We start from the raw sequence: 22,267 nt of genomic DNA on the forward strand, positions 1-22,267 counted from the left end.
TCCTTTGCCAGAAAACTCATTGTGACAGTCAGGATGAAGTCAAGAAAGCAAATGACAAAGGGATTATTACTGATTAGAATGTATGAGGGGAAGAAAACAAGCTCAACTACACAGTACTGAGGCAATTTTCGTCCTCGCAGGTTTTCTGATGTACACTCTTACTTCAGGCTTCATTATAGACACTAATACATAATCATGCATGCTAATGGGCCTGACTGAGCTGGGCTGCGGCTGACTAGATTGCGGAACAAAGCTGAAAAGAAAGAGGGGACGTCTATCACCACGCTCACAGAAAAGGCCTTGCACATTTTTTTATTATTAACCATCACACTATAGGTACATCTAGACTTTGCAGTTAAGTAATTTTCAAAGTTTATAGCATTGCACAGTCTGTCCAACAGAGTAGCTCCAAGTCTATTGTTTATAATGCTGTCAGTGCTGAATGCAGCAGAGTGACATCACAGCTGACAAGACTGCGCTGCAGAGTGAAGCAACATCCTCTCAGTACTGGTAGCCGACTAGTTTTCAAATGACCTTGCTAAAGCATTATAATCATCAACTCTTTTCACAAAAAAGCAATATGAGCCATCGTATCGATATTATCAGAATGGTTTTACTCTGTATCAGTATAAATGTTGGCCTAAAAAGTCGGGTTCCATCTGGATTAGGAGATTTTCTCAGTTTTTACAATCTTATTTACTTTGTAAAAAATGAATATGATTTTTTTTATGAAGCTGCATCAGATCAACTGGAGTATATTAATGGTCACCTTTGTTACTAACACCAGTTGATGCCTGATGTATGTTAACTGGCCCACCCAAGTCACGAAATGTTATAATAAAGACTGATGTGATTATCGTGTGTTCTCTTGTTTTCTTATGTATTAGTACACAAACCTTCAGGTAATCTAAAGTAGTTTAGAACAAAGGTGTGAGTTCCAATTTTTTGTCTTAAAGAAAACAAACAAAAAAAATACTGCACAAGCCCATCAGGTTAGAACGCCACCTTGAAGCAGGCTCTCCAGTTTTTCTGTCACTGAACTGTGAAATCATCCCCTAGGGTCAGTCTGTCAGGGGTCTAATACAAGGTCATGAAGTGTCTGGGGGAGCACGCCTGGCGTGTTGTTCTGGCATAGAAACACAGATCTTGCATGTATCCCAAATGTGCAGCAGCGTTTGGGAGCAGTCAACTGCTGCTCAACGTGACAAACTTGTAGTAGATATCAGCTAAATTTACACCAGGCAGGTTTTAAAATTAAAAAGGTGTTAAAATTTTAGTTTTGGTAAGAGCTTTTGATGAGTGTGCAATGATTGCAAAAGAGCTTTATAGTTGCACGCTTTCTGAGAGTGTAAACTCAGACCTCCAGGGACAAAATATGGACTTTGAGTTTCGGTCCACTAACATTAACAACCGTATCTCACAGCCTTACTCAGCAAACAGGCTTTAGTGATGTGATGACAACAGATCACTGTTCACTGAATGTAAATTTGTCAAGGTATGTTTAATAGTCACCAAATAACTGTCACGCTCAAAGTTAATGTACAACATCTGCAAATATGATACAATTGCTGCTAGGTGTTGCATTAGAAATACACGTTTAAAAATATATATTATAATGTGTCAGTAGCTTCTATTAACTCTACACAAACCAAAACAAGTTTCAATGAAATGAAATAACCAGGTGCAGGTGTAAACTTAAGGTGTTGGATAGGCAGTTTAAATTTGATTTAATGTGTGGTGTAAAAGACGCCATCTAGGGCTGGGTATCGTCACTGATTTCTAGAATCGATTCGATTCCGATTCACAAGGTCCCGAAACGATTCGATTCAATTCGATTTGTATCTGGGAAATTTTGCCTCAGACAGTCAGAAATATTCTAATTAAGATCAGCACATTTACATATTTTTGTATCTATAAAAAGGAAGCTGACACTCGCAAGACTTTATAAAAGGTGTGAGCATCACAGCAGAAGCCTTTGTGTCAAAGTAGCTGAAGATAAAACACAGAAAAACATGAAGGTGATTTTCCTGGCCTGGGATTTTATAAAAATACTCTGCAGTACATCAGAAACGAAAGAAAACCATTAATCAACATATGAACATTACCTCTGAAGTTACAGCGGTTTTAGTAGAGACACGGCGTTTTGCATTTTGCATAATTTTAAAAAGTTTCAATTTGTTCAGTAGCCCATTGAACAGCAGAAATTAGGTTTTCTTTTTGGAAGTAAGTAAAAGGGAAAAAAAACAGCGGCCGACAGCGCTGCAAATAACGGTAGATTTGTGCGTAACAAGCAAGCGAATAATACAGAAAACAGATTTTTAGACAGGAAACTGTTCTTGAAGTACAGAGAGAGCAAGAGAGAGAGAGCTGTGCATGACGTGTGATTTTATCATGTTGGAAGCAAAACAGCAAAAGTCAGAGGGAATCCATGACGATGTTTATGTGAAGCGTAGTTTGGATCTTCTTTTGCTGCTGGTTCGGTCAATATTGTTTGGAGAGAGATCAAACTAACAGCTTTAGAATCAGCGCAAAAAGGGCGTAAACACAAAGCGCGGACCCGCCGAAACATCAGAATCAGCGAGCTGTCGGCTTTCAGCCCCAACCGTGAGAAAGGCGACATCTCACTGATTCTGATCCGTCGGTGGGTCCGAGCTTTGTGTTTACATTTATGTGCAGAATCCGTGTTCCTGCTCTTATTCACTGTTTTAGCTGTTTGGTGGTTGTTGAAATTTTGTGAGGTTTCACCTGAGATTCTGGCATTTAGGGCAAAATAAATTTATATTAAAAAATCGATTCAGGATTTTAATGAATCGATATCACGTTATCTGAGCCAGAATCGATTTTAATCGATAAATCGATCATCAAAACCCACCCCTAGTGCTGTCAAAAATCACATCTGAATAAGAGCTACCACATGCTAACAAATGAGTTGTTTTATGAATCAAATTGCATATCATGCTGATGGTGCTTTGTCCCAGTTTTACACTGTCACACAGTTCAAATGGACTGCATTAAGGAACTCAAATGTGCAAAAAAAACACCAAGTCCTAAGCCTTTCAATGCACACACACACACGCGCACACCTGGCCTGTTTCATGTGACAGGGGTCAGGATAACTTTGTTACCTGCTGAGCAGTAAGCCCTTCAAAGAGATGATCTCAGCCTTCAGCTCTCCTACTGTTTGGCTGTCCAGGATGCGGCTCGTTGAGGACGAGGCCTGTAGGAAAAATACAAGTGAAACACGCACAACTGTCAAAAACACACACACGAGCACTGTTCAGGGTTTCAGCACAATTGAGCTTTCTGTAGGACTTTCAACAGCTCCTCTATGATTGATTTCAACGATATGAGTTAATAAAAAAGGTTCTTTAAAAAAAAAAAAAAAAAAAAAAAAAAAAAAAGGCCGGCTGGTAAACAAACATGGTAGATGCAAATGCTAAAAGCCACATGTTTGTGTGTAGTCAGGTCATCCGTCACCATAACAACCTCACAACTGCCTACTGCCGGCGATGACAAAAAAGGACAAACAATCTCACTGTATCCACCTTTATGGCGTCAGAAAGTCCAGTGAGTGTGAATCATGCTGTTTTTACATAATTTTCCATACTATCTAGAAAAGATTAGGCCAGTGTGTTGTGTTTTGGATAATGACTATCTTGAACAATAGCCACATTCATGGAGGCAGACCAAAGCTTAGCAGTTTGTTTTGTCCTTTTTGTCTTTTATCAAAGGCGTGTGTAGCCATACACGGGCATTGGTGCAGCATGAAATGTTAAAGGGTATAATGGAAAAGTATTTGAATGGCAAATTGCTGCTGAAAATCTGTCTCTGCAGCAATTTTTTTTAAGGAACAAGCTGGACTTTGACTGAGACAGCTGTAAAATAGGGAGTTTTGATAAAGGCCTGGAATGATAAAACTACTAACTGAACAACAAACATGGAAATGAGGAAGAACCTGCAGGCCCTGCCTGCTTGCACCTGAAACTGATGTTTTCAGTGGGTTATGCATGTTAAAAAAAAGAAAAAAGGAAAAAAAGTGAGTCTTCAGAAGGCATCAAATAATGATTTACAAGGCAGGAGCGGGAAAACAAAACAAAAACATTTGTTACACAGAAGTCCATAAATTTTTACACTGCCCTTCAAAACTATTCAAATAAAGCTACCTGAAAAGGAAATGTCATTCTTTGGAAGAACTGCGCACAGATGTACGTAGCCTGCGGCGAGACTCGATTATCTAACCATGAAAATGTTTTGCGAGGTGTTAAGTAGATAACTGCTAACCATTCTTAGTCTAGTCCTGCACACAAAATACAAACATGCGTGAGGATAAACTGGCAAGACCAGAGGGAGTAGAAGGAGCAGACAAGGGAAAAAGTGGGATAAAAGAAAAGTAAAAACTGTAATTAAGACTCTCCTGACTCACCAGAGGAAGCTTGTTAGGAAGCGTGGACCCCCTATCGAGGGGAGAGGGATAACTTGGACTCTTTCGCTTGTAATTAAATCTAAGAGAAATTAATTGAATCACATCTGAAAGGGATCAGACTCATTTACAGTGGATGGAAGGAGGCAGAGGAGGAGAAGTGAAGGGAGACAGAAAAGGAGGCGAGTGGGAAAGAGGGGGTTTTTTTGGGGGGGGGGGGCTCTTATCGCTCCTAAACCTTGCTGATAAGGAGTCGTGTTTTAGAGGTGGTGCATTGGAGGCCTGCTGAAGACACTCTTATTACAGCCGTCACCTCATTAGAACCATCTTAATCCCTCGCCTCCCCAAGGCACCCGTATAATAAGGCTGAATTCTGCTTCTCTCTCATTTTATGATGGGAAAAAAATTAATTGCTGTGTAGGCTGAGCTAAAAGATTTCCAAGGCGCAGAATCAACTGAAGAAAAAGGGCCGATTACTCCGAATAAGTGAATTGTAATGATTTCTATATACTTATGTCACATAACATTAGAAAAGAAGGCTTTAGAGCAGACTTGTTAACCACCAGCTACATACATAATATGCATTATCTACAGAGCAGCGCCATATAATATCTCACATCAAGGCTTGTCACACAACACTAACTCTGACATATGTCTTATTAAGTCTGAAGAAACCTAATTAAATGTTGGGCCAGGGCTGGATTTCAGCTCTGAGATACATTATGTCAGTATATATATATATATACACACACACATTGTGTAAGAATCGTGTGTTAAGTGCACTGGGTGTTTGGATGGAGGCTGAGTGGTGGGGGTATCAGTGACTGCAGAGAATTGAAGTACGCCTCGCTTTAAAAGCCCCACCTGAAGTGCTGACACATGTCCAATAGACCGCACGACTGTGTCAGTTGTGATGTTTTAACAAACTGCTGATCAAAATATTTAACCGCTGCAATTTCTCAGCAGCTTTGATTACAAAAGCATCTTTTAAGAGACACTTCCAGCTCTTTCCAGCCATTACAGTGCAGAATCCGACCTGTGCGCTATTATACACCACGGCAGCCGTGGGTTTTTTTGCCTATGTTATTCATTTTTAAATGTACTTTGATATATGTTGCTTTTGTTGAAATGCTTTTCGTCCTTGTGTTTTGTTTTGAACTGTATACACTTATATACCATATTTACATATATATTTTGAGATTCGGATACTGACTCCTCTGTCACTATAAAGAGATGCATCCAAAATTAGATTTTGGTTCCTAGTATGGGGACATGGATTTGATACCTCTAGGTAAATAATTCATATTTTTAATTTTTTTTCAGTTCACTTCATCAACACAAATACATGATTTGCTAAACTACTACCATAGCCTTGTATTCAGAGCTCCATTTCTAGAGTTTTGCTTTGTATGCTAAAACAAATCTTCAGAGCTATGCCTGTGCATCCCCTCCCCCCTCATGTTTGACTTTTACTGCACTTCCTGGTGTACAGGTGCAGGGCTCTGTGTGGCCTAAGGACTGGAGAACATAATTCTCCACTTGGCTCTTTAAATCGCAAAGAGCATTATGCATAAAAACAAACAACCAAAAAACAAATAAACCCAGCAACCAAAACCCAAATAACGCAAAGTCAATCTAGCAGGGAGGTGCCACCTATTAAATTATCAACCGCCTCTGTGCTGGATGGATGCGGTTTCTTTTACTGTGTAAATACTGCTCAAAGTAAAGATTTCCTCTAACTGGTTTAAAAGCCGTGTAACTAATGTGTCTCGGGTGGATGCGTGCGTGTGATGGGGTCTGCTGGTTAACTAAGTGCTTCAGGAAAAAGAGGGGGAAAAAAGAAAAATATATATTACAAGCAAAGAAAAAAAAAAGACCAAATCTAGCAGCACCCAAGGATGGCAGCGCATCTGGCTAAATGAAGATAAATGCCTGTGGACCATTAGCAACAAGATAAGATCTTTAACAAGCCTTGTTTAAGAGTGTCTGAAGGCAAATTAATTCACAGTTATTCCGCCGGCAGACAGTGTGTTTTCTTGTAACACATGTATATTTATGATGGAATTAGCTTCAAAAGGAACTCCCCAGAGGAGTGTTTTTGAGTGGAAACACTGGTACAGTGCAATTGATTTCACTCTATTTATGCACTTTCCTACTGGCAGTTCGTCTTACGCAAGCCAAAGAGACAGTTTCTAATCTTCTATGTAGTATCCACTAATAAAGAGAGCCATCAGTGAGTTGAGACAGCAGGGCAAACACAGTTAACAGGCAGATTTGTAATGATAATAGAGCAGAAATAGACTTGGCTGTTTAACATCAGGGATGAATCATCCTGAGGCAAATCTATGCTTAACAGCAGAAGTAGAATAGAACAGCATGTCTTTACAGGATCATTTTAACGGAGAGAAAAGTGAAAAAGAGGGAAACTGTCCCAGGCTTTCAAGCCTGGAAATGTGCAGAATCAGCCTATGTTGTGTGTGTGTGTGTGTGCGAGAGTATTTAAACTCACTTCCATAATGAGGTCCCCAGTTTAGGGACAGTAGACGCGCTCCGCAATTGAGCGGTTTCAGACTACGAGAAATGTTTACTTAGCAGCTGAGGAAACAGAAGTCTCCATGTGTTTTGGGTTAAAGGCACATTTCCGCGTTGAGAGGTATAATTGCTAAGCGTGGCGCGCTTTGAGCAGTGTGGTGAAGCAAACCCTGAAAGCCACAAACGGTGAATGATAAGTAGCTCCCCAGCTCCAACATGTGTTTCTCATCAAAAATGCCGGACCTGAAAACAATTTTCCAATTTCCCCCCGCGGCCTGAGACAACAGAGGGGCCTCGTGCCGACTCGCAGGGAAAATTTAAGATCAACACTATAACTATAAAGCAGAGTTTATGATTTGTTTAATGGGTGTTTTGATGGGAAATATACTTTTTATACACTACTGCTGTCCAACAAGGCACTCATAGCAAATGAAGGGGACACTTTTTAATCCAATCTGTGATTTAGAGATAAATAAAATAAATAAAACACTGCTTTGTGCCGGAAGAAACTCATTGTTTAAACGGGGCCTCCTGTACGCTATCTTAGATAGTTCCGTTTCAGCTCAGCGTGGGATCAAATCAGATCACAGGTCCCATCATACATGCTGATTTAGTCCATCAATGTGTTCGTTCTACGCTACACAGAGACAATGTGCAGCTCAGATCCTGAAAGAACAAAAAAGAGCTCTGAGTCTTCAGTTTTTGATGAACCCCGTCCAGGGAAGTTATCCATATTTTTCCTCCTTGTTTGTGCCGAAGCAGATGTGTCCACATATGTTTTCCTGCCATATCCAGATGCTTCAGTTACACACCCATGTGCTTAACAAGCTGTGGACATAAAACATTGTCTAAGATTGTCTCTTCCAAGGCAATTTTTAGAGCCCAGAGATCATAAAGCAATTTATGAGCGCCGTTATAAAAAGCAAGCAACATTTCATCCCTGCACATAAGTTTTAGAACAATCACTCAGTCCGATTCTCCTAAACACTTACAATTCTGAGGAGATTATGGACAGCGACTATAAAAATCAAGGCAAAGAGGAACGATATGGTTAAAGATTATGGTCCCATGATGAGCTGCACCTTATTTTTTTGTAGCTTGTGTTCTGATGATATACAGTATAATAAGGCTGTCTGTCTTGGGTAGTTATGACTCAAAGATTTTAGTACACAGAGGCCTCGAGAAAACCTCCTCCCTCTCATCAATCTGGAGATTTTGAGCTGCAACCTCACGTTTACCGAGCTCTTCTGCAATTCCAAAGTTACTGCCCGTCTAGCTTTCCTCAAAAACATCAATCACAAAATAACGGACCTTTAAAAAGGTGTCCAAACTGCAGCGTGGCCTCGCTTACTGTCAGCACCGCAAAGTTGTTTCATTACACCGATGTTAGTCCACAATAAACATGTAATGAATAAAAACTTTCATGCTTTAATGAATGGACAGATTAAGATTTAACTTAGTTTAATTCTAAACTGGCCACAGCTTTATGTAGTACGTGTTCTAAAAGCTGACCAGTAAAACCGGCAAAAGAGGAACACGACGCTATCATGTACAACGCCAGATTTCTACCTCAGTATTGGTGGTCTTCTAACAAATTGCTGGGGCTGTCAAGTGAAGGATACAGAGTTCCTGATAAACTGCTACCCACCTGTGATGCAGCTAGTTCCTGGGAGAGGTCCTGGATTTTCTGCTGCTGCTGGACCAGCACCTCCTGGATAGAGAGCAGGGTCTGCTGCAGCTGGCTGACTGTGAAGAACAAGCAGAGTAAGAGATGACAAAGTGATTCAAGTTAGTCTTTTAAAAAAGAAAGAAAGAAAAAAAAAGACGCGCAGCTTTATGTTTTATGATGAAGTTATTTAATTGATACAAAACAACTGTTTTCTTTCCACAATGACAGAACCGATGAGACTCGAGTCACTGATCAAAGCGGCCCTCTGAGAATTGTAATCAAAGCTAATACCGGGTAACTTTAGTCGCAGCTTTTTGGTCCGAGGCGTCGGGGGTAGATAGTGGGAAGGAGGGGGCACATAGGATGGAGGTATTAATCTCTAGTGTCTGAACTTAAATCAAATAACAGTCTCTAACCTTCCATTATCCACCCAGACACTGCCTTCTAATGCATCTTTAAATCCTCAAACGATCAACAAAGGAAAAAAACAAGGCTCTCATTTGGGAGGAGGCTGCCAGACAAAATGTCCCCCCTAATCCTAATAAATATTGTTCTTTTTCCATTGACTTTGAAGATTGAATTAGTTCAAGTGTTGGTGTTGGAGGAAGGTGTATGATTTCAAATAACACCAGGCACAGTTTGTTGCCCCTGCTTCCAGTCACGCGTGTATTACCAAACAATGCATTAAGTTTCCCCGAGCTGATTATATTACAGAAAACCAATAAACATTCATATAAATCATGGGCGTGTAAAGTGTTAAATCAAGCCTAATAGGATTAACATCAACAGATATTGTGGCGGTCCACTGCTGAGGTTGTCAGGCCAATGGTTAAAAGCCTGTGCTGCAGCCGGCTGGACGGGATGTAAAGAACCCCTGCTCTCACATTAACCCAGGCCAGGACAAAAGACAGAGCGCCTAGCTTTGGAGCTGGGCTTCTTTTGAAAAACCAGCACAGACAAAATATTTGATCTTTCAAAGACACTAATATCTTGCAGTGACACCTGTGTTTAAATGGGTGGAGTTGTATCAATATAGGTGGGGTGCTTAAACGTTTGATCTTTTCAAGCTTTCTACAGAATACGAGTTCGAGCAGGACTGCCGGTTGGGGCTGGAGACTTTTGTGCAAACAGTTTCAGTTTTTCAGTGAGTTTTGTAATCCAGAGTGCGACCAACCTTTCTAAAGACGGCAATAAAATTAAATGGTATGGCAACCCGTGCTTAAAAAGGTGTTACTATGACGGGGTGTGCACTTTAAACCGAGAGCTGCCCTATTAGTCTGCGATTCCACCTTACCACAAAACAGCTTATCCAGATGTGTGGGTCACTCTGCCAGCCTGTAATGCTGCGCCTCCCGAATTACCAACGCCACTGCATTTTCAGCCGTCCGCAGCTAAACTCTTTTTAATGTCTCTCCAGAAAGTTGACTCTTTTGTACGGCTTAGACTCGTATTCCCAGTTATCACAGATATGAAGCCAGGAATATTAATAAAGTCAATGACTTTGGCCAGGCATGAATCAGAAGGAGGCTGTAGCTGCGATGTGTGCGTGTGTGCATGCATTTGTGTTAGAGAGAATCAGAGGCAAGATGATGTGTGGTGCTTGCAGCTGCTGTGAGAGGGATGCACATTGTGCATTCAGTAAATTATTCAGTAAATACCTCAATATAATGTACACTACATATGTCCAGGCCTGTCTCTGTCTTTAATGGCCAGCTGGTCACCAATATGGCTCCCACCAACAAAGAGTGCCCAAACAGCCGCACAATTCCATTACAGCCTGGGCGCGCTGAAGTAGTTCCAAGATCCATTCATTAATTGTCTGTGTGAAGTTGTAGGCAAATCATAATGGGAGTCAAGGCCCTTACTCTTGAGCTGAGGCTGGCGAGAGAGACTAATGTAGTCCCCATTCAAAAGGATACATCACCTCATTGCGCCTGGCACTAGAGAAACACATGAACTTTAACAAAAGGAGGTTCGAGCAATTGGCAGCGGCGAGGCAGTCGGTCGCTATTACTCAGTGCAGAGAGGAGCGAGAGGGAGAGGAAGACAAAGAGAAAGCAGGGGGAGAAAACTCTCAGTGTAATTGCAACCCCTCTCCCCAACTGTTAACTACAACAGTCATTAACTACAATAGCAGTGTGGCTACTGCAGTCATAGCAAATTAGTTCCCTCTATTGACTGAAGAAAAGACCTGTGTTTTTTTTCTCTCCCTTTAGAGTCTCACCTTCACACTGGGAGAGGGGAAAAAAAAAAACTTTTACTGAGAAATCCTGTCTTTGGTAGCAAACAAAACAGGGTTTGCAAGTTGGCAAATCTCCAATCAGTGATAAGTAGAGCAAGAATGGGCAGTGAAGTAGCCAGAGGAAATGTGTTTGCATAGTTGGGAGAAAATGACCATAAAAGAACATATATTTGTTAATCAGATTCAGGGCGGCACACCTTGCACGCGATCCTACACAATTGCAGCCCTCCACCTACCTTTGCCAGCCAGAAAACAATAGCATGGGTGTGACTGGATAAAATGATAACAGCCATATTTTCATCTGCACTACGTTGGTCCGTGACAGAAGCCATAAACTCAGATTCTCGATTTGTTTTCATTTGGAGATGACGGGAAAATCAAACAAAGGATGTCTGTATTTAAAATAATCAGATCGTATTTATAATCAAGTTCAGCCCCTCTTTGTCTCTCAGGCTAAAAAAAAAAAAATCTACATAAACACAGGTCTCTCACTATAGAGCCTGAAAAACAAGTGAGAGACGTAAACAATTTACTAATAGATTAATAATATAAGGTTTACACCTGTTTTACAAATGAAATATGAATTTTAAAAAATTCATTAAGGCCTACCAAATAACATTTGAGACAAAGCTTACCTAAACAGTGCGACTTTCTTTTAAGAAGTGGCATTAATGTTTCATTTAATACCCTATAACCTTGCATGTTTTAGAACTCCGGAACATTTGGTTTAATTTAAAGAATCTGAAAAGGCACCTTGGAAATAAAATGCCTTTTAATTATTATCATTAACACAAAACAAACAATACGGTGTGCCAGAGCCACCTGTCTGAAATGGGGATTGGTAGCTTTCCGGTGAAAAACACACTCTAGTTTAACACTACTGCTAACGAGACCAAAGTTTCTCAGAGTGCCTCTCTCATTTACGCCTCCCTGGATTTTTAATTATACTGACGAAGAGCACGGAAAGCATCTCTCTCCCCGCTTCTTTCTCTCCCTCCACGTCTGACAGCCAGGTTGAGATTCCTCACCTGTCCAACATGGGAGCCGCACCTGTCACCATGCACTTAATCACACCAGGCCCAGCGCTGAGCCCAGACGCCACACAGTGCCACTGCGACTCGTGCACATCATGCACACAAACACAAACAGACACATACACGCGCGCACAAAATTAAAATGAACTTTATGCCCACCTATGGGGAAGAGGGTGGATGATGATGATGGTGGCGATGGAGGTTTGGATGGGGGTGAGGTTGGTGCAGGGCGGAAGGGTGGGGGAGAGATGGATGGAAGGGGGGAGTGAGACGGGATGGGTGGGGTGGAAGAAAAGTTGTCATTTCCCAACTCCTCATTAATATTCCGAGGTTAAGAGCTTTTCAGCGAAACGTAATTAATTGAGCCCGAGCCTGACAGTAAACAAGCAATTTCAAATTAAAGCGAAATGACAGCGGCGTCATTTGTTAAAAACGCGCAGGGCCCCCGATTTTGGCGACAGATAAATGAGGGAAAATGTTAAGGAGGGAGAAAGTGATGAAGATATTAATCTTCACCTGTCTGTGTCAGCGTGCCACTCATTGCCGCAATGTTGCTTTCCATCCTCTGCAGATGCTCCTTGTCCTCTCGGCTTCCCATAATGAGGGGAAGGATGTATTTCTGCAATTAAAAGCATGGCACAATATTACACTTCTCTCTAGTGGATAGGGGGAGAAAGATGAGGAAAAGACAGGGCCACCTAGACGTGGCAGTCCAGGGTCAATGGCATTGTTTTATTGGACTTGTGCGTCACTGTCTAAAGTGCATGATTAGGTGAAAAGATTTCTAGAGCGGATGATAAAATAGGTGTGTACACACGTTCGTATTGAAACCATTAGTGGGTAAGAAAATCAACAACTGTGATAACAGATTAGTCATTTTAAATATAGAGCAGAAAAGTCAAAAACCTGCTGCTTTTCTAAGCAAAAAGCTGCAAGCCCAAAAGCATATTTTCAACATTATAAAAAGAATGAAACTGTGAAAAGGACAGTAAAAGCAAGAGACCAGCCTACAGGGAAAAACATGGTGGTGAACACTGAAAATAGTCTTCCAAAACCAAAAACAATGTCACTCTGTTTATCATCTCTGCCACTAAATAAACAAAACTCTACCAAATGATATGTATATCTGACAGCCAAATGAGGATGTTTGCTGCCCAGTGAGAGGGTTACCCAGACGAGCAGTTTGTGAGCATCTCGCTCAGTCCTTTTCATGTATGTTTCATATAAAGCTAATGTCCGCACATACATTTAGGGAACCACTGAACTGCCTTAAAATTATCTGTATATCTGTGTTTGTTTATTTGCTCTTAAGGCTGAGTAACTGCCAGTTTCCAGCTCTCTGCCGGGTTTTCTCTCCAGCTCAGGTGGCAGGCAGCCACACCAGTGCAAGTAATAAACACTTTTTAGAGAAAAAGATTAAATGGGTGTCAACACGAGGTAATTAATAAGTGGGTTGCTGAGAGTGTGGTGTTTACAAGGTGCACCATAACATAAATAAAGTATGGGCACAAGCCTGGACATATGGTGCGACTGGCGCTACACTAGTGACATGACAGCAACCTGTGCCGTCCCACCAGGGAATCCCACCTCCCAGGTGACCGGTGGCTGGCCAACACTGCAGCATGTGGGAAACAGTGGACTGGTACAGTCTGTGAATGTGCATGTGCAGCTTTATGAAAAGCTCTGTAATGAAAAAGGAAATAATAGGACATAACAGCACTAAAGGAAAGCAAGTGCATCTGACATGGTCAGCAGGGCAATATGTACATACATGATACCTGCTCCCCTTCTCTCTCCTCCATACACAAAGGAGAATGGGCTGTCACCTAGTCCAAGAGCTACTGCTAAAGCTCCTGTCCTCCTTTAAAACAAGAGTAATGGCTTCCACATGCCACTCAGACTACTACTAACAACTACTATGGGATTAATGTCAGCAGGGACAAGGGGCCTCCTGAGCTCTTGTTCAAGGGCTGCTAAGCCTGATAAAAAATAAAATAAAATAAAAAGAACGGTGAATACTTTTAGACTGTAGAATGTCAAAAAAATAAATGAAAAAAGTAGTTGTGTGTGGTGTCAGCAGATGTTTTTAAAGCAAAAAAATATCTGTTTGAGGGGAGGAGAAAATGTGCTCAGATGACATCATGCTTTGACGTAAAGCAGGGTAGCTTTAATAACAAGACCAAAGTGCTGTTACATAGTGCAGAGGCGTCTTCTATTCTAGCACCGTAGTTCATCATAAACTAACGCTAACCAATTTTAATGTGATATAAGGGAGAGGCAGTGCAGACAGATGTCAGGATGTGGCATATTAACAGCACAACAATTGGTCACATTAAAACAAATAAATCAGTGATGAAACAGACAAAATGAGGTCGTGTAACTTGCCTTGTAAAGCTGATAAAAACAGAATGTGATACCCCCCATAATGATGGCAAGGGCACCATAGTCCCTCCACCTGCAGCCCGTTGGACCTGGACATAGAAGAAAGATTAAACATTAAGCTTTTGACATTAATATGCATATGCACTACTTTGCATGAGAGTGCTAGTTCAACTTATTTATATAGCCCCAAATCACAGCAACAGTGTCCTCAAGGTGCTTTATACTGTTGTAAGGTAAAGATCCTATAATAATAATAATAATAATAATAATAATACAGAGAAAACCCCAAACGACCCCCTATGAGCAAGCACTCTTGGTGACAGTGGGAAAGAAAAACTCCCTTTTAGCAGGAAGAAACCTCGGGCAAAGCCAGACTCAGGGAGTGGCAGCCACCCGCCGTGACTGGCTGGGAGTGAGGGGAGGAAGTCGGGATACAAGACAAGACACAAAAACTTGAAATGCAGCATTAAAAGTATTGCATAATTTCTTTTAAGAATGCTGACTGACCTTTGCACGATTAAACATTTAATATAACTCAACTAGCACTTCTTTCCATTAACAACCCCTGTGGTAAGTCTAGAGCACTTGCCTGTCATTGCAAATAACACATTGTCCTTGGCGTTGTTTTAGCGGGACAGCCACAGCAGCTCTGATTAGTGGTACTACAGCTTATTCTATAGCTCCTGATTACAGCTGAGACTGTAGTGCCACTGATTTTAAAAGGGTCATTGACCTTCCAGTATCCTTTTCTCAGAATCCCATTTTCCAGTTATTTTCCATGTAGCGCCCTCATGAAGACACGCATATACAGGAGAAACAGCCCAGAAGTGCAAAACTAAGAAAGTCGTGGCATTCACAGGTCATTTTATGACCATGCTAACACAATTAGGTCAAATGAAAAACACTTTTTGTTCAGTAATCAAAGATTACGCAAGTTGTGTATTGGTAATCACAAGTGTGTTCACTTTTGTTGCATTTCATTTTTGCTTAAAGCTTTGTATTTTGCAAAATATTTTGGTTTTGGTAAAACAGTTGACATTTAATTGATATTGAACAGGACTGTACTCACCTCTCTTGTGTGTATGACATAATAATGAACCCTGTTTAAGCAGAACATCTGAACCATAAGGGTTAAGCCTACAGAAATAAACATGCACTCTTTATTGTGCTTTTCTATTAAAGGCTACCATTGTCTTCCAATGGTAGCCTTTCAGGTGGGGGTGACAGGGGCAGATACAGTGTTTATATATAAACCTTCAAAACTAAACAGAAAGGTAAGAGAGAGTGTATTTGTGCTTTTAGAAGTCGCTGTCTTGCTGAATGACAGATAATGTGAAAGTGTGTCATTGTGCAAGCTGTCATCTGGGTAGGCCAACTGTCTGTCAAAGTGGAAATTCCCCTCTTAAGAGGAGAAGCATTCAACTGAAAATGTCACTAAACAACAAACAAGTCTTGAGGAAATATATGAGTTTTTCTTTATTTACTCTGGTGGGGCCAAAATGAATAGGAAATTATTAGAGGCTAGGCCACTGAAGCACACCATTGATATTCTATTACAGGTCTGATTTCACCTAATGGGTTATGTGGTACATGTTTACTGGCTTGAAGTAAGTAAACCAGATTGATTTTGTGCCTTAGCACTTGTGTGATTTTTACATGCAAATAAAATGAGAGACCCGCTGTCATACAGGACTACATGGTATATTTCCAAGGTGAATGCTACTTTATTCTCCATCTCAAGGGCACATTTCATTGCTTTTGCAGCACACTGCAATGATCCTGTAACCTTTCCTATCGAAAATTTTGAATCAATCTCCAACATCCATATGGTAACCACATAAATTTAGGTCTTCGTCATCATAGCTGAGATAGACTTGTCACCTATCCCAGAATACGGCGCATCTGAAAGGCCTGGAAGTCCTTGGGATAGGTGTTTGACCCTGAACAAGCCTCACTGCATCACCAGGGGTCTTCACTTTCTCTTTTCTCCTCTTTTAGGACCTTTCATTCTTTCCCCATCTCTCCTTTTTTCTATACCACTTCTACTTGTCCTTTTTTTTTTTTATTTGGTCACTTAAGCTGTGGAACTGTGGTCTCCATCCCCCGTTTTTCCAATCTCCTCTCAAATTTATTGGGTTCAGTGGAGGCCTTCCTGTCCTTCTACCGTGTGGAAATAGAGATCAGAGTATCCATTACTTCGACAGAGATGGATGCGGGTCCCTGTGCACCGTCCCCATAAGAAGGACATCACAGGGAGGTAGCCCCCTCTTTTCGGCATGACCCCCCATACAAGACTCCGCGCTCTCACCTCATTATGCAGTTCCCTTATAGCCGTTTTGATATAAAACCCTCCACTATGGACAGAGAGCTGCGAGTCTTCCTAACTACATGGCCATCCCATCAACATCACATTCATTACAAAACATGAGATGCTGGGGGAGTCAAGGACAGTGTGGTAATAAATGAGGGTGGAATACATCTGGAATCATTGTCATATGGGTTAAGCATTACGCGGACTTCATTCTGCATTGGTAAATCAGTGGACAGCACTCATAACCTCCTGAGGTAATAAAGATACAGGTTGTGGTGTGGGGTCTCGCCAGGAGGAACCCCTTGAAACAGAATGGCAAGAGACTTCATAAGCTTGTGCTCATATTTCCTGTGTCTAAATCCACAGTGCAGGAAATATATGTCGTATGCTACGTATAACCGTAATACTTGTAAAGAGCGAGGTATATGAGGAGCTACAGATAATTTAAACTAAACAGGGTTAACAAAAGCAAGAGGGAAGCTCTCTAACAACACATCTGCAAAGCACAAGGATCTCTGTTCAGTCTCAAATCTTTAAGTCTCAAACTATTTCTGTAGGGCATGCATGCATTTGCAGGTGCTAAAAAAGTTGAAAAAATGATATATGTACTCACTGAGCGGTGCAGGAGGGAGCTGAGCTGCATGGAGTGGATGTGCGGGCCCTGCAGGGACCAGAGGCAGTGCTTCTGTGGAGCCAGAACGCTGGATGGCCAACTCTACCTCTTCATCTGTCAGGCCTGTAATGAAGACACACACTTATAAGGCATTCGCAAAAATGTTCCCTTAATGGGAAAAACCAAATGGCTCTTTGGCTATCATAATGTATGCTTAAATACTTCCCAAGCCCCCCACAAATCTTTCAAGTAGAATTTAGAGAAAGTATGTCAAATCTCATTCAATTTCACAAAGACTCTTTCTCAAAAATGTATTTTCATTTCATAATTCGGAAATTCCAGCGAGAGTTTTTGATTCAGGGACATCCATCAAAGGAAGAGAGTGCGGAAAGGTTCACACAGTGAAATCTGAAACTCTGCTAGCCTATTAACTGCCACCAAAGGCAAAGAAAATAAGAGTCTGTCCACTTCTCCAGTTATATTTCCCATGTGGAGATTTCATACACCCCAGACAGTGAAAATGCATTATTTTAATTTCTTCATTGTAATGTAAATGTATTACATAATTTTGCAAATGCCAATATAATTTAATCTTCAGATCTTTTTAATGATTTTAGTGATGATTAAATTGCAAAGGGCTCCCCGATGGAGAATCAGAGGGGAGGAGGAAAAAAAATCTAATATGAACATCTCCTTTTGTGGCAAGAAAGGATTTTATTTCAGCCACCATATGCTACCATTGCTGTGGGTCTCATCTTTTAATGAGCATCTTACTCTAAACAAAGAAAATAATTATAACTTTTGATGAAACATGCTGGGGAAAAAACAAAAAAAAAACACACATTTATAGCAGAACAAGTAAGAGAAAGCTGAAGACAAAAAACCAAAACTGGAACATATTGTAGTTCTTAGATGGAGAAAAGCACCTTATAATGAAGACGCAACACAATTTACATTAGAATATTTTATACTTCTCCAAGATTTTAGCCATTAGTTCCTTCTGTAATTTCACTTACTTAATGATAGATAATCAGATTTGTAAAAGAGTCTTTTACTTAAACTATTCCCTCAGGATTTAGTTTCTCACACGCGCTGCCTAATGCTTCCTCCATCTTTTCAGAGATATTGAGAGAACGGAAAGTGTTCGTATGCAGTATTTCAAGTGACTGCTTCACGTTTTCATTAACAGAACAGTATCTGCACAGAGATATAACAGTTCTTCTACTGACCTCCAGAGTGGCCTATACGAGACAGCATACAATAACCTCCATGTGGATTGAAAGTTTTATGAGAAGTCAAATGTAAAGCAGAAAGTTTCAGTTCTGAAGGTGGACAAGATGTGATTTAAAACAAACAAAAAGGAAAAGAGAAACAAGTCCTCCCATTTGAATACCTGTTTAAGTGTTTAACTGTGAAGCAAATCTGAATTCACACTTGAGCATGTACCCGCAGGCCAAAAGAATAACAAATCCTGTGATAATCTAGCAGAAAGCTTATGCCAAGAGAGGTCCCTCCAGTCACCTATTTAAATGCTCAAAGGAATGGCCATGAAAATTGTTGAATAATTGAAGGCAAATATTGGCCAGCCTGTAGCAGAGCAGGTCCTGAGTGCCAGGAAGTGGTGAGCGCCATGCGCTGAGTTTGTGCAGTCAGACTGCACTGTCAAATAAGCAATAATGTGTCCCTGGACTCCTGTTTCATCTGACCGCAGCAGACTACATGGTGACAGACTATTGAGTGAGACATGCGATGATCTCAGTTTCACCAAATAAGACAAGATATATTAAAACAAAAGAAAAGAGACAAAAAAAAAAAGGAAATTTCCCTTCACCTTGAAATTTAAGGTCTTTAAAAAGGAAACAAAAAACTACATTTAGGCTGCTGTTGAGACCAATATATGTACATGTTAATAGCTCTTCACATCTTTGATGTTGTTTACGCAGCAAATGAAAGGTTTTTGTTTTTTACCCAACATCAAAATAAAATACCTGGAAATTCCAAAAGCTGATTTCCTGTGAAATTACAGCTTGCTAAGTTGTGTTTGAGGCTCTGATCTGTTTATTGCCGTGGGGGAAGACAACAGCAAACAAAAGAGCCCTCAGATCCCAAAGAAAAAGGAACAAGGTGAGTTTTACATATAAAAGGAAAAGACAAAAAAGGGATTGTGAAATTTATTATGGGTTCCAAAACCTGTGGAATGACCCCTGGACCCCCATTTCAGATCGACCTGTGGGGAGATGAATTTTTTAAGACATAAATTACACCTAATGACGACACCATAAAAAACAACAATAATGGAAAGCTATTCTGTATTTCATTATACTGTATTATTTGGTGCACCTGATACACGCAGTGCCTGTTTATGAGTCACCGTATTAGCAGATGCTCTGCCAAAGCATTTGCTTTGACCTTGCCATTCTCATTGGGGCATGAAATTACGGTGCTGGCACCTCGATATTACAGCTATAAATACTGTAAACTGCATATCTGGGCTACGTTTTCTATTGTCTTTCAACATAAACCTGATCGGTATTTATTTAAAGGAAAACCCATTGCTCGTCAGGTTATTTACAGCTCTATTTTCACTGGCTCATATTCTCTGGGTATTTTTTAAGGGCAAAGAGGCAGCAGGGCGCTAGCATTAAATCTATTTCTCCAATTCTGGCACTTCTGGACTTTATGGGTCAAGACCTAGCCTGGACAGCCAATTATAAGAATTGCTTACTAAAATATTTTGTGTGGTAAAAGGTGAATGCCTTTTTCGCTGTCCTCCAAGGCCTGAACTATGAAGTTGCCCTTGAGTGAAAATTACTTACATTTTGAATATTATGGGAAAAAAAATGCAAGCCAGGGGTCATAAATAGATGGAGGTCAATGGGTTATTAAGGAGAGGTTCAAACTGTTTCCCAAGCTATACTGCCGAGGGAGATTCTACATGTCATTTGGTTCTGTTCAACAGCTTGAACATTGCCCCTAAATAATGACCATTCTCATAGAGTATTCATTTATGTATTAAAAAAGGGGACTCTGCTCTCATTTCCCTGCTTTATCGCCTTGTAGTGATGACAAAGTGGGCAAGGCCTAGGCTAGGTGGCGCCGTGGAGTAATTTATAACCACATCAATCCCTTTACCTTCCATGCAGGCCTTGGTCATTGTCATTTTTGTCCGAGAGGTGAGTCACATAACCCCACTTACAAACAGCATCCTATTAATATCTGGGATGATGAACCTTACTCTTACCTCCATAGCAGGTATGGTAATAGACCAAAAGCCAACCCTAAGAGATTTCCCCTGACCCTCCATCAGTGGCCCACTTCTCAGGGTGAAATCTCTTAGGGTTATTTATTCAACTTACTAACAACTGAGACGTTATTAAAAAATAAATAAATAAATAAAAACAGTCACGCCATCATTTATATCTCACCAACTCCGAATGCCCTGTACCCGTTTCACATGCTGAAATTACCTGTACTGCAGCAAGTATGTACACTCCCTGTGTTTACTTTCCAAAACAAATTACCTTCGGTTTGTCAAACTAGGAGCGGCTGGGTGATGTCACCTTAGGTCCCACGGTCAAAGTGACACACTGAGAACTGGAAAATGTTGTTGACTTTGTCCTGAGAATTTGATTTTTTTTGGTAATTATGTGTGTAACTGCTAATTGTCTGGGTTAAATGGTGGTGCCAAAGTGGAGGCCCAATGCTCTTTAGTTGCTGCATCTGTTAATTGAAGAAGACATAGATGGCACAATTCACTAGATGAGAGTCTAGCGCATTATATTTCACTCAAACACAATAAAATTTACTTGATCTTGGCAGTCAACGACTAAGGCAAAATTGCTTCAAGATTGCAGTATGACAGTTTAAAATGCAATTCATTTCCTCACTCCTCTGTAAAAGACAGGGAAAAAAAGCATCTCTGGGTTTAAATCTTGATTTATATTACATCAAAGTGACAAAGTTTCAATATTTCAGCCAGCTTATTCAACTTCAAGGACTCTAGAAGGGCAGCTTGAAATATTGGACTGCATAATTGCCAATTCATACCCTGAAATTGACAGTTGAAGGAAAACAGAAAATTATATTTTTCAATGAATATTGAAATAAACCACACTATTAGGCTCTCTTTGGAAAAAACAGACATGTAACCAGAGAGGCATCCTTCAGTGCAGATTAGGGCACAAATGCGCTGGGAAATAATATGCACGACTGAGATTATTGTGTAAAGATTCTGCAACATGCAATCAAAGTGGGCCCTATTTTCCCCTTCATCAGCTGTCCAGCGTAAGTACTGGCAGCAAGAGGAAACCAATTTAAATTCCACTCTACCAGGAGATGGTATTGTTTCATTTTATGTGTGCTTTGACATTTCTGGCTGTTAATATAGAGTAAAATCCAGAAGTATTTACATAAATATGACATTAAACTGTATTAGAAATTAAGACTGACACATTTGCTGTGGTGACTGTGGGAGAAGGAGGATGATGATTGAGTTTCTTTGTCAAAAGGTTGAAAGGACAATACATGCTGGGTACAGGAGCATGCAAAAGTCTGAGCACTGGCCTGCTGCCGCCTGTATAAAAGCTTATTGTGGCTCAGCAAGCAGTCACCAATGAACAAGATTACTAATCTGATTCAGTTTACCAACGAGTTTTATGGGAGGAAAATGGAAAGTTTCAAAATCAAATTCTTGTCAGTATTGATGTCGATGCTTCTGAGAAGATGAACAAAGGCTAAAAGATATTTTGTACTGATACTTCATTTTATTTTGTTACTATGAATGTAACCCAGAAGTGCAATTCATACAATAATTTATGAATTAACACAAACACCGGCACGATAAAGTTATTTTGTTTAAATTCCCACAAAGAAATATTTCAATCAGGAAATGTGGTATACTGATGAAAAAGGTCTGACAGGTGATTCATCACTTAAAGTACACTTTACTTTTATTTTTAGCAGTCAGCTAAGATTAGTTCCTTACTAAGCGGCATTGCGGTGCAATATCTGGGTTTGATGCGCAGCTTAAAAAAAGCCTTTTCCTGATATAATTTCCTGTAATAT

The 22,267-nt window shown here is 40.4% G+C and overlaps 1 protein-coding gene across 1 annotated transcript in view; it reads right to left on the reverse strand.

Moving 5' to 3' along the window:
* The window catches only part of pex14 (peroxisomal biogenesis factor 14), a 45,346-nt gene that overhangs the window by 2,644 nt on the left and 20,435 nt on the right, over nt 1–22,267 (reverse strand). The window contains exons 4-8 of the mRNA XM_085260124.1: nt 17,204–17,326; nt 14,283–14,368; nt 12,414–12,516; nt 8,601–8,698; nt 3,126–3,217 (exon numbers count right to left, since the gene is read on the reverse strand). Coding sequence (XP_085116250.1) covers nt 3,126–3,217; nt 8,601–8,698; nt 12,414–12,516; nt 14,283–14,368; nt 17,204–17,326 — 502 coding nt within the window. The remainder of the gene's footprint in view (nt 1–3,125; nt 3,218–8,600; nt 8,699–12,413; nt 12,517–14,282; nt 14,369–17,203; nt 17,327–22,267) is intronic.

This window comes from Mchenga conophoros, linkage group LG20 (assembly GCF_057382185.1).
Source record: "Mchenga conophoros isolate Kocher_MC1m ecotype Shallow Benthic linkage group LG20, M_conophoros_male_GT1.1, whole genome shotgun sequence".
In the NCBI taxonomy this organism is placed as follows: domain Eukaryota; kingdom Metazoa; phylum Chordata; class Actinopteri; order Cichliformes; family Cichlidae; genus Mchenga; species Mchenga conophoros.